At 37.5% G+C, this 17,371-nt stretch overlaps 1 protein-coding gene across 3 annotated transcripts in view; it reads right to left on the bottom strand.

Moving 5' to 3' along the window:
• LOC132193646 (POU domain protein 2-like) overlaps positions 1-17,371 on the bottom strand; it is a 55,900-nt gene that overhangs the window by 22,636 nt on the left and 15,893 nt on the right. For all 3 annotated transcript variants that reach the window (XM_059614438.1, XM_059614456.1, XM_059614447.1), the window contains exon 2: positions 5,531-5,629. In XM_059614438.1, the coding sequence (XP_059470421.1) occupies positions 5,531-5,629 (99 nt within the window). The remainder of the gene's footprint in view (positions 1-5,530; positions 5,630-17,371) is intronic.

Here is a 17,371-nt window from a genome sequence, read left to right as displayed (position 1 = left end):
CGCAGTGACATCAAATCACGTCATTCATTATGCGCACCCGAAATTATGATTCCGCCCGGCTGCTGGAAAAGCTAATTTCCTAATAATTATTTTGGTCATTATACCGCACGTCCAGAGAGTTTGGAGATTATGTTTTTCTATCTCTCTCCAACGGTTACTAAATAAGGAGAACTCGGAATTGAGATTAAAAAAAAAATATAGGCTCGGTCTGGAAATTATAACGTGAGAGAGTTATAAAAGTGTTGTGGATATCGACGCAGATGAATACGGAATAGGGACCCCTGAATTTGGCCTCATCAAATTGGCTCGTCTTGTTAGGCTGCTGTGTGTGTGGATGGCCGTGTATAATTATTTGACAATTAACATTCATTCTGGTGATGGAAGAGAGAGACGTGGCGGTTCCAAAATGAGCTGCAGAGAGGCTCAGTTGGATTTGATTATTTATACAAATAAATATAAATTCAAAATGCTCATCAGATGAAAGTCTTAATTTTACACTTTTATATGAAGAGAGAGTAGCCTAAGTAGCGTCTTCTGTTTGATGAATTGCATTAGACGATGATTTTAATTATTTATACAATTTAATGTAATACTTTCTCTTTTTAACTTGATCCAATCATTCTTAATTTGATATATTATTTGTTATCTACTCTATACCGAATGAAAAATACAGGATAGGCCACGCAGCAGATTGTAATTTTACCATATGAATGTGAAAAATTCATTTGGTATTAGTCTATTTATAAAAAATTTGACTTGATTTCTTTTTGCAAGTATATTTATAGGAAACGAAATTATTTTTAATATAACTTAAATAAAAAAAAAAAATCAATCTTTCAAGTAAATAGATTTTTAAATTAGAATTTTTTTAATACAAATTAATTTGTATCAGCAATAAAATTAAGCGAAACATAAAAAATTTAATTTTTTTGCAACTACTTTCGTATGTCGATAAAAGAAGTTATGTGTCAATTTTATATTTTTGTATCATTGTGATGTATATTATTTTTCATTTTCCAGCACTTTTACACTTAGTTTGTAAATTAAAAATTTAAAACGAAACTCCAAAGAGAGCAAATTGCAGGGAGCTTTAGCTGCACGGTCAAGCACACTTGACCAGCAGGCTTTTTCCTCTTCTTTTTTTTCTGGCTGCTGGTCGATGCCTTTTTCCGGATCGACAAACAAAAAGACGAATGGGGACGCCGCCGCATTTTGCAGTTCGCACTCGTGTTTATTTAGTATATAAAAATTGCAGGGGGTGCCATGCGTGGAGTGTTTTAAATTTATATTTACCTCACAGAGTAAAGCGCAGAAAGGCGTGCGATAAAATTTTCAATATATTTTCCGAGGCCGCGGGAATACGCTTGACCGGTCTTTAACTTTGCCGCTTTTTATCTTCGGCCGGCACCACTGCCGCTCTCCCCATTATTTTACACTTGATTTTCTACCCCATAGCATTCCATCATGTATCATACGAACGCCGAGAGACGAGAATGCAAAAAAAACCGCGCATACCAAGCAGTACAGCATTTGAATTTCACACGCAAGTGGGTTTTATTATGCCGAAATGGGGAAAATAAAACCACCCCTGTTGTGGTTGGTAATACAAAATAAAAAAAGATCTCTCTCGAACACGATTATTGCCCAACGGCTAAGACCGTTTCCATGTTCGAAACTGCTTTTCGTCATCATCTGCCTATAGGGAAATGCAGAATGTGGGAAAAATATATATTAGGCAGGTCTTGACACGGCCGGCCGTATCTGCTTGCATCTCGAGGGGCGGTTTTCGAGCGTCTTAATCTTGAGAAAATAAGACCCCTGCCTGCTTTTTACGGCGCTATGTGAGAAACGCGAGAATGCAAAAGTTTCTGTGAGTGTGCGAGTCCAGCAAGGGCACATTATTAATGATCTTTTAGAGGGTTTCAAGTCAGCTGCACATGTGTTTGCGAGGGAGGCACGGCAGCGTGGACACACATACCACCCCCCACTGAACACATATATAGAGGTGGAGTACATAAGGAGGCTGAAAGCAAAAGTTTTTGGCCCGAAAAACTGAGAGTGAATGCTGCTGGACAGCAGTAAAAGGAAAATGTTGTGCCTTTTGAGAGCAGAACGCTCTCTATTCACACTAAAATCACACAGAGCCCTTTGAATAAGATTATTTTTAAAAAGGAAAAACCGACTGAACCTGAGGCCGTGCATAAATATATTTAGTCACGAATTGTGACAGTTTAAAAAAAGAAGAGGCCAGTCAAAAATTGATGGATCGGTAAAGTGTTAAAAAAATTTAAACCATACAAAAATACAATAACTTTCATCTTGTTTGAAGGACTTATAACTTATTTTTATATTTAAAGAAATGAGTGAAAGGAATGGAAATTTCCAATGTTCACCAAGGATTTTTTATTTATAATTTTTAGATAATAAATGAAAATAAACAATTTGATGAAAACATATTGATTTTGAATATAATTAGCAATATAATAAACAAACTGAATAAAAGTTCATGTTTTATTTCAATTTTTATATGTATCAGATTAATATAAAAATTAAATTATTGCCTCCAAAATTAAAATTCACCAAAAACAATAAATCATTTTCATTTTTATACAATAAACAGCTCAGCTTGCAATTAAAAATTTATTATTTTTCTGACGCAATAAAAGAACTTTTAAATCGTCTTCAATAAAAATATAAATTGAATTGAACAGAGGAGCAGTTTTCAAATTTCTGATTTAACTCGTTCCAATTGTTAACAGTCCTCTTTTCAAAAATACCTGTTTTTCTGCTACGAGGTTTGCTTGGTTTATATATTTTCCCATGAAATCCACTTCAAGTGTATATAAATGCTTTTTCTCTTTATGTTTGCTATTTCAATATTAATTTTATTATTTTTAATTGTTATTCAAAGACTTGGATTAATCAAACGTTATTGTCTTCGTGATGTAAGCGCGTCCAGAACAGGAAATCGCTTTGATGTATGCGAGTGTATGAAAATAAATTTGTAATACACTCTCAGCATTTGTCGGCCGATGTGAATGAGTGTCCCCATGCCGCGTGTTCCCATGTGCATGACTCGAGTCGTCCAGGGGCCGTACGCTCGCAGCATTTGTTTTTCAGTTGAAAAATTCCTTAGGTGGGAGATTTGCATAAAATCGCCGGCCGCAGCGCGCACATCCGTGTGCCGTTGAAATTCGCGGCGTCGCTGAATAACAATGGGCTCGCTTGATATGCGACGATCGTCGTCGATATTCAAATATCATAAAACGATAATAAATTCATACACGACGCCGTGCCCGTTGAACAGTTATGAGCATTTTATATTCGCTGCCGGGCTCGACTTTCGCACACACTTTGCTGATTATTAAATAGCCTCTTGCGAATCGAGCGAGGCTCTTTCCAAAGCTTTGTAGATGGATGGGAAATGGAATGGGCATTGTCCACTGAATGGCCTTTGGGGGAGACGCGAATTTCTCGCACAAAGTGACGCCGGCGAGAAGTGAATTACATCAAGCTGAGAGAGCCGGTGGCGCTACTTGAGAGCCAAGAGAGGGACCAAGTTGGCCGATAAAATTAAAATTGATTTTGTTAGGTCCCTGCGTGCAGTGTGAAAAGGGGCAGTAAATTTTCTCTCGGCGGCTTTTTCATCACTTCTCCGCTTTCATCCACTTTTTCTTCCCATTTCGTTCGCTACTGAAATTATTAGCATGAATTCTTTTTCAACATACACCGTAAAAATCTAATTTGAAGCACGAATGTCACTTTTTTTCTACACGCACAAACTAAGTGGTCGAGATCTCGTCTACGTTGTCCGAGTTACTCCTCTAAAAACGACCCCAAAAATAAGCTTGTCTGAAGCAGTAGAGTAACACCCCAACTAGACTAAACGAGCTAGCTCGGACACAGTGTCTGAGCTACTCAGCTACAGAAGCCGACCTGTCGCGGTTATATTTGCTGGGCACCTCCAGTCGCTAGCCATCGCTGCTCGGACACATTGAATGAGCTAGCTCGTTTATATTAGTAAATCCCTCTCGTTTATAATTGCTATACGCTCTTTTGGCTAATATAGCTTTCCTTATTTGGAAGTAAAAGTTCGTTGGAATTGATTGGAATAAGAGAAGGAAAATGCTGCTGAAAGAAATGTCTTTATTTCATAAACACAGCAAAATAAAGAAATTATATGATTGAATAAAATATGAGATAGCTTGGCAACATAGTATACCTTTACATTGCGTTTGTAAGATGAAGGTTAAAGCTCCTTAATTCCGAAAGATTTTGGTCTTGGTCAAAATTCGAACTTGTGCATACGTCCCTCCAATTTTCCTTATCACTATATAGCTCCTTTTGCAACATAACACAAAAATCACTTGATTCGGCCGGTCCATTTCTTCTTTTTGTTAAACACATCACAATCAGCGCTGAGCTTCGGAACGCTATTGCACAAAACTCTTCCGCTGCAAGTCTATTTGCTCCAAATCAATTCGAGGTTCCTAAAATCAGCACAAATGATATTTTTTAACCACAGGAACATAGGAATTTCATTAAAATTGCAAAACGAAAGACATTTCCAAAAAATAATTTAAAAAAGTACCTTTTCATTTAATTGTAAGTTGATATTAGTTTCCCAGCGCCTAGCTCAAGATGCTCCAGATATAAACAGCACAGGCCTGTTTTCCATTAAATAACCTAAAAAATAAAAATTAAAAATTATTGGTATAAATTTAAATTTTGCTGCAAAAATTTCATTACCTTGTAGAATTTCAATGCTACCACAATATCCTGCACTATCTTCACTCTGCAGCTCTCCGACAAACACTGACCGTTTCCAAACTTAAGGAATTTGGACTAAACCATTTCAAAACAGGGGAAACTGATAGATTTTTCCATTTCTGAGCCCCAAACTCGGACAATTTGATCAAGTTAAATAATTTATTTTTACAAACTTGCAGATCTTTTGCTGTGTATGAGCAATCTTGTTTACTATAGCCGAGCTGCCTCAGACAAACAGGCTTCTAAACAAGCTAGCTCGGACAAATTAACCGAGCAGCTTTAAACGATCTTAGCTCGGACAATTTAGTCAAGTTTCACGTCTATCCTAGACTAGTCTCGACAAAGATTGGGGTTAAACGAGTTTGCTCGGACACTTAGTTTGTGCGTGTATTTACCGAGAAAAATATCGAGTGCCGGCTGGGGTTTCCCTTATCCAATTCTCAATCAAAATGAGCTTATGACGTGAACCTCTAAAAATAAGTAACGCACACACAAGTGTGGCTTTTGGCTCTGGAGACTTAGTTCGGAATGGAGAATGAATAAAAATTAACGTGACACTTCTTTAAGAGGTGTGTCAACTTTTCGAACAGAGAGAGGTTATTTGAAGTTGTATGGATTTCCAGAAAAATAAATAATAGTTTTCTTCATTTGAAATCAACATGAAATAATTATAATCACATATTGTAGAAACGTGTCTTGTTAAATTTTTTGGAAAATTTCTTTGCCCTAAAAATGAATCATTGTTTCTTTTTGTACTCACCAAGTCCGAGTCTGGCGTGCAAAGTGGTTTTAGCCTCCTCATCTTTGACCACCACTTCCTGTCTCCAAGAATCGTTTGCGTCTCCGAGCCAACATTTATCTGTGAACAGCCAGGAAAGGAAAAACATGAAATAAAGCATTATAGAGGGAATAGCGTTGTGTTTTGTGTTATCTTTATAGTTTTTCCTCAAATATTGAAATTTTATGCGTGCAGCAGGTTGATGAGTCGGCGGATAGTAAAATAATTAAAAAAAAAAAAACTCCTCTGCTCATTATAATAAAGTCGCGCTTTTATAATGGGAGATGCTCGCGGTCGCCGTCGTTCCGCTCTGATGACAGTTTTTTCCATGAGCAGCGGGCGCATTAGCATATTATTATAATGAATCGGACAGACAGAGGTATCAACTAGTTAGGCACGCATATTTTTTATGCATTATATTATACAGACTGCTGTTTTTTTTTTCCTTTCTGCGTGTTGATTATTGTCTTCGTCAAAAGAGGGAGAGAGACAAAAAGCTTTGGGAGGAAAAAAACAAAGCTAACGACTTGTTAGATTCGTGTGCGATTAATTTTATCGCTCGATTTCTGCGTGCCGCGAGTTGATGGTATGCAAATTCGCGAAAGGGCAACAAAGAGCATATAAATTAGGAGAAAAGAGGGAGGGAAACCCGTTTTCAGAAGAGGTGTGGAGAGACAGAAAGAGAGAGAGAGAGGCACTCATTTAATGACAGGTAGCTGTGTTTGGTGATTATATGAGCTTGGTAGAATTTCATCTCTGGATATGTAAAAGGTAGCAATTTTATTTGATAATTTCGGGGAAACGGGAGGTGTTTGGAATTTTTGGGGAACGGTTTTGTTTTAAAATAAAGAACAAGAGTCGGATTGTAAAGATATGCAATAAAAAAGTTCATACATATGGTGTTATTTTTCTTTATTGTTAGTAAAAAGTCATTTTTCCAAATTTAATAAGTTAAAAATTCATTAGTAAAATAATTTATTTAAGTATTAAATAACAAATTTTTAGTTTGCCTAGTTAAGTATATATTTTTAATAATTTTTTTTTAATTTTTGTTACATAACTAAAAATTTATTTTTATATTTTAAATTTAATAAAAGTTATCTTTGATATTTTAAATTTCAGTTACATGTGCTATGTAATTTACATCAAGCCGTTGAATATGGAAATAATTAAATTTTTTTTATTTAAAACTGTTAAACCTTACCTTATCATTGATATCTGTTATGCAAATAGATTTAGAACGGGTCTCCACTCTTCTATTATTTATTATTTGAGCAATATTTCATGAAGTTATGCTAAAATATTCATTCAGAAGGGGCTATTCTGGGATGGAAACGCGAGCAAAACGCATTCTTTCCGCACCAAAAGTCCCTCCGGCTGCGGGAGACTAATAAGCGGCGCGTTCTTGGGGCGGCGTAATTTTCATCTCATCTTCCCCCGCTGGACGGTCAGGTCCCTCGCTCTCGCTCGCCATTATTATTAAACGCAAACCCCCTTGATGCTGCTGGCTGCGTCTGCTCTCCGGCCAGCCCGCCACCCACCCTCAACATTCGCCTGTGATGTCATCGTGCCAACAATGTTGTGTACTCGCCAATCAATACCGCACGGCCGCCGCCGCCGCCGGAGAGTGCTCTCGCTCCACGCGGCTCTTTCTTTCTTTCTTTTGCCCCGACCCGAGCTGGACCAAGCAAGCAAGCAAACTCCATTAGCTTTTCATCTGCTCGGCGCGCGCAGTTTCTTTGCTGTATTAAAAGCTGCGCTACTATTTTTTGCATGATTTAATTTCCTCCCCACATTAGGATGGAAAATAGAAATTTCACTCCACCGTTGGTACATTTTCTTTTACTCTGCACCGCTTTTAAGCAAAAGAGGCCACCCAGAGTGTAAAAATAAGAAGAGCACACACAGGGGAGAGAGAGAAAGAGCTCGAATTTGTCACGAGTCCTCGTCCTTTTTACTTTTTACCCGCCACAGATCGGCTGCAGCGGAGAAAAAAAATGCTCTATTGCTGAGAAGCAGCAAGGTGTCCGCGTCTCTTTGGCTCCTCCACACAGATTCGATTTTCTGCTTTCTTTCCTTGCTGATAACGTTTTGAGAGGAGTGCAGCCGGTGCAATTAGATCTCTGTCCGTTTGTATTTGATTGAAAACTAATATCCTTTGATACAGCACAAAATAAGTCAATTATTCATCAAGTAAATTTAATTTTGATCGAGGGAAGCAAATTAAAAAAAGTTTCATTTTAAAATTGCTTGTAAAAATTACAGAATTCAACTCATTTTTTTTGCATGCAAATCTATCGCTCTTGGAACTGCATAGATTTTTTTTTCGATAAAAAAAATGTACAAATATTTTCTCCGGCCGAAGGAAAGATGAATGACACTCGCAGATGTGTACAAATGTTGAAAGCTCTGGCTGATAAATGCAGCCGATCGGACTGCCAATTAATCATAAATCCGGCACGCAGTAGCTCTTCTTATGTAACAGAGTTTGGGGAGATCCATAAATTTCCCGGGGCCGGCGGGGCGTGAAAGCTGCAGCGAGTATGGTATAGCCGCGGCCATCAGGTGACAAATTCCTTGTGATTCGGACGCGTGTTGCCATTTGTTAGGAAAATCGTCGCAGATTTGTCTGTCGACGCTGCATCACACATGAGAGATTGCGGAGATTCGTGGATATGCGATAAGGGGATATATAATACTGGATAATATCATAACATAAATGAAATTTTTCATGACAAACTTAACCCTCAGTTACTACTCAGTGTAAATGAATTACATGAATTAAGAATAAAAGTTAATTTTGGGACATCAAGTATATATAATAATTACTGAAGTTTTATAATGATCTAAAACTTTTAGTAATAAATAATTTGGAACAATAGAGGTAAACAAATCAAATATATAATTAAATAGCCAAAAATAAATAAAAGTTTTAATAAATATATTAATAAATTGTATTTATTGGTGTTATTTTTATAAAAATATAATGATATAGTTATAAAAATTAATAAAAGTTTAAAGTTGAACAATTTTTCATAAAATATTAATTTTTTGCATACAAACATAAAGCACATTGGGGCGCCCCTTGAACCCCAAATGATGCCACCGCCACAATCGCAGTTGGAAAGAGGCCAATAAATTGATCTCATTCAGCCAGCAGCAATATCCACCCCCAGCTGATGCGCTCATCCGACGCACCCTTTTTCTAATTCACAAACCAGCCGAGCGCGCGTCTGTTTACATTTCACCAATTTGGTATTTTGAAAAAATCAAAGCTCTGAATCCTGTTTCATATTTTTCCCTCTCTTATAATCGAATTTTTCACGCCTTCGCCTGCGAGGGTGTTGAAAATCCGAGGCGCATGACGCAGGCTGCGAGCGAGATGATTCGGCGCAGCACCCGCTGTTGCCATGACGACGCACCTAGGTGCTTTTTTCAGAGATGCAAATAGGGCGGCATACATAAGGAAAGCAAACACAAGTCCCGCCCTGCTTTTCGTAGATATAAAACTGGAGCTCAAATCTGAATGTGAGAGGAGAAAAAGCGATCCACCCACGGGCCGGCGCTTCAACTCTTGGCCATATAAAAAGTTTGAATAAAAAACTCATAGCACGCGACGCTCGTTTGAATACATAAAATACAAGATGGAGAACGCGGATTGAACTCAACCCTTTGATTCGTTTTGTGTGAAATGCTAATGCGACCAATGGAGCATCGCGTGCCCGAATAATTTTTATTTATGTGCCGCGTCGGTTGCATAATAATGTCGGCTGGGGACGCAAGGGTTGTTTTGTATACAATAAAATAACACGCCCCGAGATCCGCGTGTGCGCGGCAAACGAACGGCAGACGCGCTGCAGCAGGCCTGAATGAAAGAGAGAGGAATAAAAAAAGAAGTTGGAGAGCAGTTAAATTTATTGCATTATGAAAGACGGCGGGTCTCTCGTTTTTTTTTTTATATATATTCTTTTATATGCGTGCGTTGTGTGAATAACAGCGGCTGCCAAAAAGGGAATTTTAAATTCAAGAAGATGAAGGATTGAAAAGGGTTTCTGTTAAAGGGGGTCGCCGAATACAAAAAATTGCACCTCTTTCAAATGGAAATGCAAGGGTGCCGCAAACGAAAAATCCGTGCCGCATCGGAACTAATACAAAAAAGTTGCAGCACCTGCCCTCAGTGCGTCGTATGTTGGACGTGTGTTGAACCTTGGGTTGCGCCCGTGCAGTTAAGTAAATGCGGAACGAAAGGAGTTCGGTACAAAAAATTATAAAAAAAGGGGTTGCCTGCAAACACGCGGCGCACACACGAACGAACCCCTTTTTGAATATTCTGATGCGCCGTTATTGGCTGCTGCGCATAAATTTCGAATGAAATCGTTCGCTACACATCACTGAGCTCAACCCCTTCGTCTATTTAGTATGCAAACAGGCCGCCATCTTCGATCAAAAGCCGTTATGGCGTTCGTTTTGATTCAAAAGTTTAAAATCCTCTCTCTAAAAATATATAGATCTCGCATTACTTTTTTTGCTTTTTAAATAAATTCAAAAAAATTGATTGATGAAGAAGTCTCGTACCGAGCAAACATCGTTCATATGAAAAACGAAAAGTTTTTGGCAGTTGGTCTGGATATTAATATTCAATTTATTGAAAATTTCTAAAGCAGAGCAAAGGTCGGGGTCTCGGGGTGGTAATGAAATCGATCCCTCGTCGTACTGCGAGGAAAAGAGCATGCTGCGAAATTTCTCATATTCCCAGCAAGAAAGGGGGCCACGAAATGAGTAAAAAACCAGAAATCACGCATGCAGGTAGAATTCGAGTGCAGTGCACGCCGCGATCGAAAAAGCCGTGGCAATCTCGCGAGAGGGATCTAAAAAAAGAACGTTAAATACGTAAAAAAAAGCGCGCAAGGAATAAAAAAGTCCGAGGGGAGGCATTTATTGTTGTGTGAAAAAACTTCTACTTCTTCTTCTTAGCGCGGCCGTTTTGCCGAAAAATATACCTGATATCTTATTAGTGATGCAAAAACTTATGGCTGCTTTTTTTATGATGCAAAATCCAATTTCCTGCACTGTCCGGGTTTTGAAATAAATTTCAACGGTGGCGTGAGTTTTAGCATTAATTCGCGTGAGTTTCTGAACAAAATTCTCGTCTGGTATGACGGCGAACAAAAGTCGTTAGGAGATTGATTATCGGCGGAATCTCTTTGTTAGCCGCGGTGCCAATCACTGTGCCTCATTCTAAAAATGCAACGCGGCGTGATTTTCTTGAGCAACAAAATTTTGTGAGATCAAATGTTTATGCATCTAATTCTTATCCTATAAGGGATAGTTTTAATTCGCTCTTTTTTGAGCTCGCAGTATTCCCAAATTTTGATTGAGAATTCTAAAAAACAAAAAAAATTTTTGAGAGAGTTCTTATATAGTTTTTTTGTAATGAAAAATTCAATTAGAAAAATTTTCTATTTTCTATTTAGCTAAAAAGGTTTGGATCAAATTTACCACGTTTTGATTATTTTATTTTTAATTATTTATCAAGTCCATTGAGCTTGCTTTTTTCACTTTTTCCTATAAATTCCTCCTGTTATGGAGGAAAATAAATCGAGGAGCGCATTATTAAGTGCATTTCACGATTTAATTTGTAATTCATCGTGATCGCATGTATTTAAAAGTTCAAGCTGCTGAGGGTCTTTCTCTCCTGCACAAGCTCAGCTTTTTGCATATTTCGTTTTCTCTCGTCTCGTCGTTTGTTATATTATTCTTTTTATTTTCCGAACGGCACGACCTGCTCTTTTGTAAACTTAAAACTTTATATACACACACACACATATGCATAGTACACACCCGGCGTAATGACTGATCCTTATCAGGCGACTGTTTGGCCGCGGCCGATTTTTTAAAAGTCACTCCGTATACACTTCTCTTCACTAATTTTTTGCCACCCACAGAAGAACAAAGGGACTCTTTCTTTAAACTCGTATATGCCTGTCTCTTTCCATAATATGCGATTAATTTCCAGCGATTTATTTCTCCTCTCCGGCCGAAAATTAATAACCGAAAATATCTTTTCCATCTTCGCTTCCGGATTAATTTTAGTACGGGGGATAAAAATCTGCCAACAACGGGTAATTAAAAAAGCACGGCAACGAATTTCTATAAAAGAGTGGCTCATTATATATTTTTTTTTTGATACATAAAAATACAGCAGGGAGTGTCACTGCACTCCTCTCTCTTCCATTATTGGCACGCCAAATTAAATTTAATTAGTATTTTAATTCTACATGCATGAACCTGTGAATTAAAGAGCAGCAACAACGCATGAAGTGTATTTTATATATGTTTTTGGGCATAAAATTGTTATAAAACTTTATCAGATCGACGGTTCCGTGATATGTATAATTTTCCAAAAAAATTGCTGGCGGCCTCTCCCATTTCTCCCAACAGATCGCATGCAGCCTCGTCACACGTTGGTGACTTTATTATGAACAGTTCCTGCTGATGATGCACCAGAGATCTCCAGAAAACAGTAAAAAATTTCAGTTCGTGTATAATTATGCACGAAAATCATTAGCGGATATAAAACCTAGCCAGCTTCCAATGTGTGTTGCTGCATTATAATTTTTATCAGGTCTGGAGAATCAAACATGCAAACTGCGCCGTGGCTGCTCTTTTTTGCCTCGCAGTTGAAATTCAAATTGCATCTCTGCTTCTTCTTCTTCTCTTTCTCATTAAATCTGCATGTAAACAATGAGAGAGGTAGAGAGCATTTATTAGCGGCACATATACACAATTGTCTTCGGCTTGATGGGGGGTTCGAATAATCTTGACGTCACAAGCGGGGCAAAAAGTAGAAAGGTCAAAACATGGGAGGCGAGATGCTAATAAGCTCTCTCATTAATGAAAAGTCTCATTAGCGGCGCGGCCGTGCTCGCCCCCGAAAAGCTGATTTGAATATTCATCAGAGCAAAAATTAGAGATGACGATAAAAATATCTGTTCTTTTTTTTTCGGTGCGCATTAAAGTTTCTTAAGATGTATAAGAAATGCATGCATAGCTATAAAACTACTTCATCTCTTGGGAATTTTTGGCGGCCAGGAAGTTTTTAATGAGTCAATAAAAATTAGGCAAAATTATAACTGCGGCCAAGGTTAGCCCCTCTCTCTCTCTACTTATATATGCTGTGTGTGAACAAGAAGTGACAAGCAAAGAGGTAAACCAAATTTACGATTTGCAAATTGAAATTTTATTATTTAAATGACAGGGCGTTCTCCCCTCGGTGCGCGCGGCGCGTTTTAATTTCTCGTAAAATATATAAACTCTTTGATTGAAATCGGAGCTTAATTAATTAGCAAGGCCAGGGGCTACTTGGGAAAATATTTATGTCGCTTTTTACGTTCAATGGACAGTTGAGTGATTTTTATACTTTTGAAAGTGGACGATCAAGTTTAAATGAAAATGTGTCATGCAGTTAAAAGTTGCGAATTTAATTCATGAAGTATAAATTACAATTTTTTCTTAAGAACCCTCTATAGTTGCTGAACATTAAATTGTGATTTAGGAAGTGTAGACCCTTTTAAAATTAAATCAAATACACATTATATGGAACTTAAAATATTAAGCTTTAAGTAATTTTATATTTCAGGATCCAATGAAAGAATTTGAAATTATTTTGAGCAAAATGTTAGCAAATTCTGCAGTCTTCAATTTACTATAATAATGAAATTGATCATCAGCTTATTTATGTGTTTAACATGCAAAACAAATTACAGTAATTTAATTACTATTTACATATCATGTAGACAAAAATCATAACTGTTTTTTTTTCGTTGGCCAAAAATTTAGAAAGATGCTCTTTTTTCTTAAGAAGGCAAAATGAGCGCTTCAAAATGAATAAATAATTCTGTCCGTCTCAAGATGTGCGCATGGTCTGATTTGGTAGAAGGGTCAAACACAAAGGGGCAATTTGCATTTCTCGCCTCCTTCTTTTCTTTCTCTCTCTCTCCAAGGAGCGAGAGATGTGATGTATCAATGAGATATCAATAGCGCATCAAAAATTCACGCCAGCTGCTTCCTGCGCTAATGCTCGCGTTGTTTCATATTACATGCAGCTCGTTATGCATCGAAAATTAATGCAGGCGAGTGCAAACAATAAAGCAGGAGATGATGATAATATACACACAACAATAATAACTGCGCTTGCATTTAAATTATTAAAACGTGAGAGCAATAATAATTAATCTCCGCGGCGTCGGATGGGCTGCAAAAAAACTAATTACATTTGGAGTGTAAATTCACACTTTTTGCTATTAGCCGTTTTCATCAAGGACACGTGCACTCATTTCAATATCAAGCTGCCTGCTGATGCGATTATATTTTAAATTCGTGTGTTGGCCGGCGCGTCATATGTTGTTGACAGTAAGCTTTTCTTGGGCAAACGGTCTTCTGTCTATTATAGAAACATGTGTTTTTTGTTTTATTATAAAAATTTTGACATGCATTTGTTTTGGAAATATACACAAAGATCCCAGTAAGAAAATAAAACAATAAGTTTCAAAAATATTTATTTCATCAGGAAATAATATAAAAATTCTATAGTTCAGAATAAAATCAATTTCAAACTTTTTGAGTTAAAAAAAAAAGAATTCTAAAAATAAAATCCAGATTCGTCATGAAATTTTTCAAATCCAGCACAGAACCTTAAAAAATTGTGTCCAGAAGCTTTTGTCCAAAACGGCTTATTGTCGACAACACATTATACAAATTTCATTATTAGAATTATGCATGCATGCCTGTGATATTACATTCTTTTTTCGTTCTATTCATTCCGGCTGCTCACACCTGATGATCATCCGCGCTCTTATTGTTTGTCTGTCTCGCATTTGGAGCACCGTGCCCGATCGCAAATTGCTCTCCGAGCGGCAGCTAGAATATTACGGCCGCTTGCAAAATTGCCATGACTTTCTCTATAATGCTCTCGGTGGATATGCTGAGGGCTACGGATCATTTTTGCATCCAAGGTTATATCCCGGCGCGACCGCGAATTTGAATAATCTCTCTCGCGCGCGCGTTCCCTGCGTCTCTCTTGAAATAAAAGGTTGCAGGATAGCTGCTTCTAGGAATTCTAATTGCCTCGCGACCGCACAAAACGCCAAATCGGCCGCCACTTACTGGGAAAATTTGGCCCGCGAGTTTGGCAAACGGATCTGCTTGGAAAGGAAAACCAGGAAACAATGCAAATTAATAATGAATTTTTTTCTTTCTTATATTTTATTTTTTATCTATCAAGATTTCATTTTTACATTTGATGCTTTTTTAATATGTGATTCATAATTTGAAAATTTCAATTATTTAAAATAGATTTTTGAATTTACAATAATTTCCTTCCGGACTGTAATTCCTCATCAAATAATGCAACTCAGTGACTCATTCATTTTATTTGAAATCCAAATGGAAACTCCGAATTGCGGAGAGGAAAGGCTCTCTTTTTCCTCGTCGGCTGATCAAAATGGGCCTCCTCTTTGAAGCAGCGCCGGACAATTTTAATTTTCTTCTCTTTTGGATATGAAAAGGCCGGTCCGGTCGCTCTCAGATATCTCGGCTAATAGAAAATAAAACGGGAGCATCAAAGGGAGAAAGACCGGCGGCGCATCTCAACAACATCAGTCATCCCTTTGGCGATTCTCGCATGTCCTCCGCTGATGAATCTCGAATGTTTGTGCGCTCCCGAAAAGAGGATGAGAATTGCGGAGATGGTTTGCCAACCAACAAGCATCAAGGCCAGAGAAAGAAAGAGCCAGAGAGCTGTTTGCTCCTTCGATTACACCCCCGAAATAGAGAGGGTGCTGCGTTTAATAGGGGAGCTATATAAGACGAACGGCCCATATAGCTTGGTTAGTTAAAGAAAAGTGCAGATTCTTGGAGAAGATAATTTTTGGGGCGGAAAAAAAAGTTTTTTTTATAATTTATAAGCAATTTTTTCTCCTTCAAATTACATAAGTCATAAGAACCTTTTGAAATTCTTAATTAGTAAAAAAAAAAAAATATATAAAATATTAATAATTAAAACTGACAGTCAGCCAACCGAAGATATGCACTACGAATTCAATTTAGAAGCCAGTTTGAGAGTTAGAAAAATCAGAGAGGTTCAAAAATGGTCTATAAATTTTTCTCATAAAGAAAACGGGGTTTTTTATAGCCATTTTTACTAAATCTGGTAGCTTGAGCTTTCCAATGCAATATTCTCAAGTGCAAGGATAATTTTTTATTTAAATAAAACAACTTTTTTCACAATTTTACCTAGTCCACAAAGTTTGCTTTTGAAAGCTCAAAATCCTTTTTTTTTAACAATTATTTTGAATAATTAAAAATTTTACTATGTATATTTTTCTTCATTGTTGCTGGTTAAAAGCAAACTTTCAACAATTTTTCTCTTCCTTTGCAAAACGTTTTGACACAAAGAAGTGCACTTAGTTTTTTCCTCCATTGATCCAGCGTGCAACACAATATTAAGCTTTTTGGCCCAAGTGAAAGGATTTTACTCGTGGAAAGGCGATGGAGCAGAAAACGCGTGGTCTCGATCCAGCTGTACATTTATTTGTACTCATTTAAATAGGCACCGGCGTAATTAATGATGCCGGCCGCGGTGCTCCCACGACCCAGAGCAGCATTTTATATTTTTTGATAATGCGCCGCGCGCAATTGACACGCACGTCTTTATTTGTCTCTTCTCGGGTACAAATTGCGCTCGCCTCTCTATATACCCTTTTAAACGATTTTATCAGGGAGAGCGGTCTTCGCAGCAAGGAAAAATTTCACGTTTATTTTTTCTCTGCGAAACTTCAGCCGAGAGCATGTTAATCATTTATTATTATTTTAAGAGAGCAAAATCAAACGGCCTTGAGTGTTATTGCAATGCTACATCCAAACTCTCGCGCCACAATCTCCAGCCAATCTTTTTCCAGCCTCTCTCGAAGCCGCTCGAGAAAATAAAATATGCTTTATGTTTATTCGGGCGCTGCGAATTTCTCAGACCGAACCAATTCATCGCCTGAGCAGTGATAAAATAATGGAACCGGATCTTATTCTCTCTCTTGTGTGTGTCTCTCTCTCTATTTGGCTAATAATATTGCGTTTCGTTTTATATGCAAAAGGTAATATAATTGGTCGCGCCGGTTGTTTGTTTCCAATTGATTTTAGATTAGTGTTGACATGACCAATTATTTAGTCCATAAAACCTACCTACGCTCTCTTTCTCAGCTGCTTTTTTCTTTACAATTCCGACCGAGACAGAATGAATACAAGAAAAGAAGAATTATTTTTATTCTCGCGCGCTGTGGAAATTAAAAATTGAGCCCATAAATTAGAAACAAGAAAAGATCAGCCGGCGAAATAAAATTAACTGCCCTCTGTCTGGCAAATTGAATCTCTCTCGCACTCGAAATTTACATTCGATTATTTTATATGTATGTTGAGAGAGGAATATATACAAAGACCTTTTTCTGCTGAGCACGTGCTCGCGGTATTCCGAATCGGTTCCCATCCTCTCTTTTATATGCAGACGGTATTGTATATGCAGTCGAGATTGAGACTCGCGATATTTTTAAGGGTAAAAGTACAATTGCGGGCGACACTCGATTTAGTTGAAAGGCTTATAGTATTTCCTCTTTGTGTAATCGCACACGATAATCGAGACCGCGAGAGATGCGTTTCGTATAAATGCAGTCGGAATAAAAACACTACTTTGTGTTTTATTTTGAATGAAAATTATATTATGCAGCCTCTTTATAGTGGCATCCCATGTTTTATTGCACATTCAGCCTTCTCCCG

Source organism: Neocloeon triangulifer, unplaced genomic scaffold (assembly GCF_031216515.1).
Source record: "Neocloeon triangulifer isolate White Clay Creek 2 clone unplaced genomic scaffold, ASM3121651v1 ptg000001l, whole genome shotgun sequence".
Taxonomy (NCBI): Eukaryota; Metazoa; Arthropoda; class Insecta; order Ephemeroptera; family Baetidae; genus Neocloeon; species Neocloeon triangulifer.
This window is presented reverse-complemented; position numbering and strand designations above follow the sequence as displayed.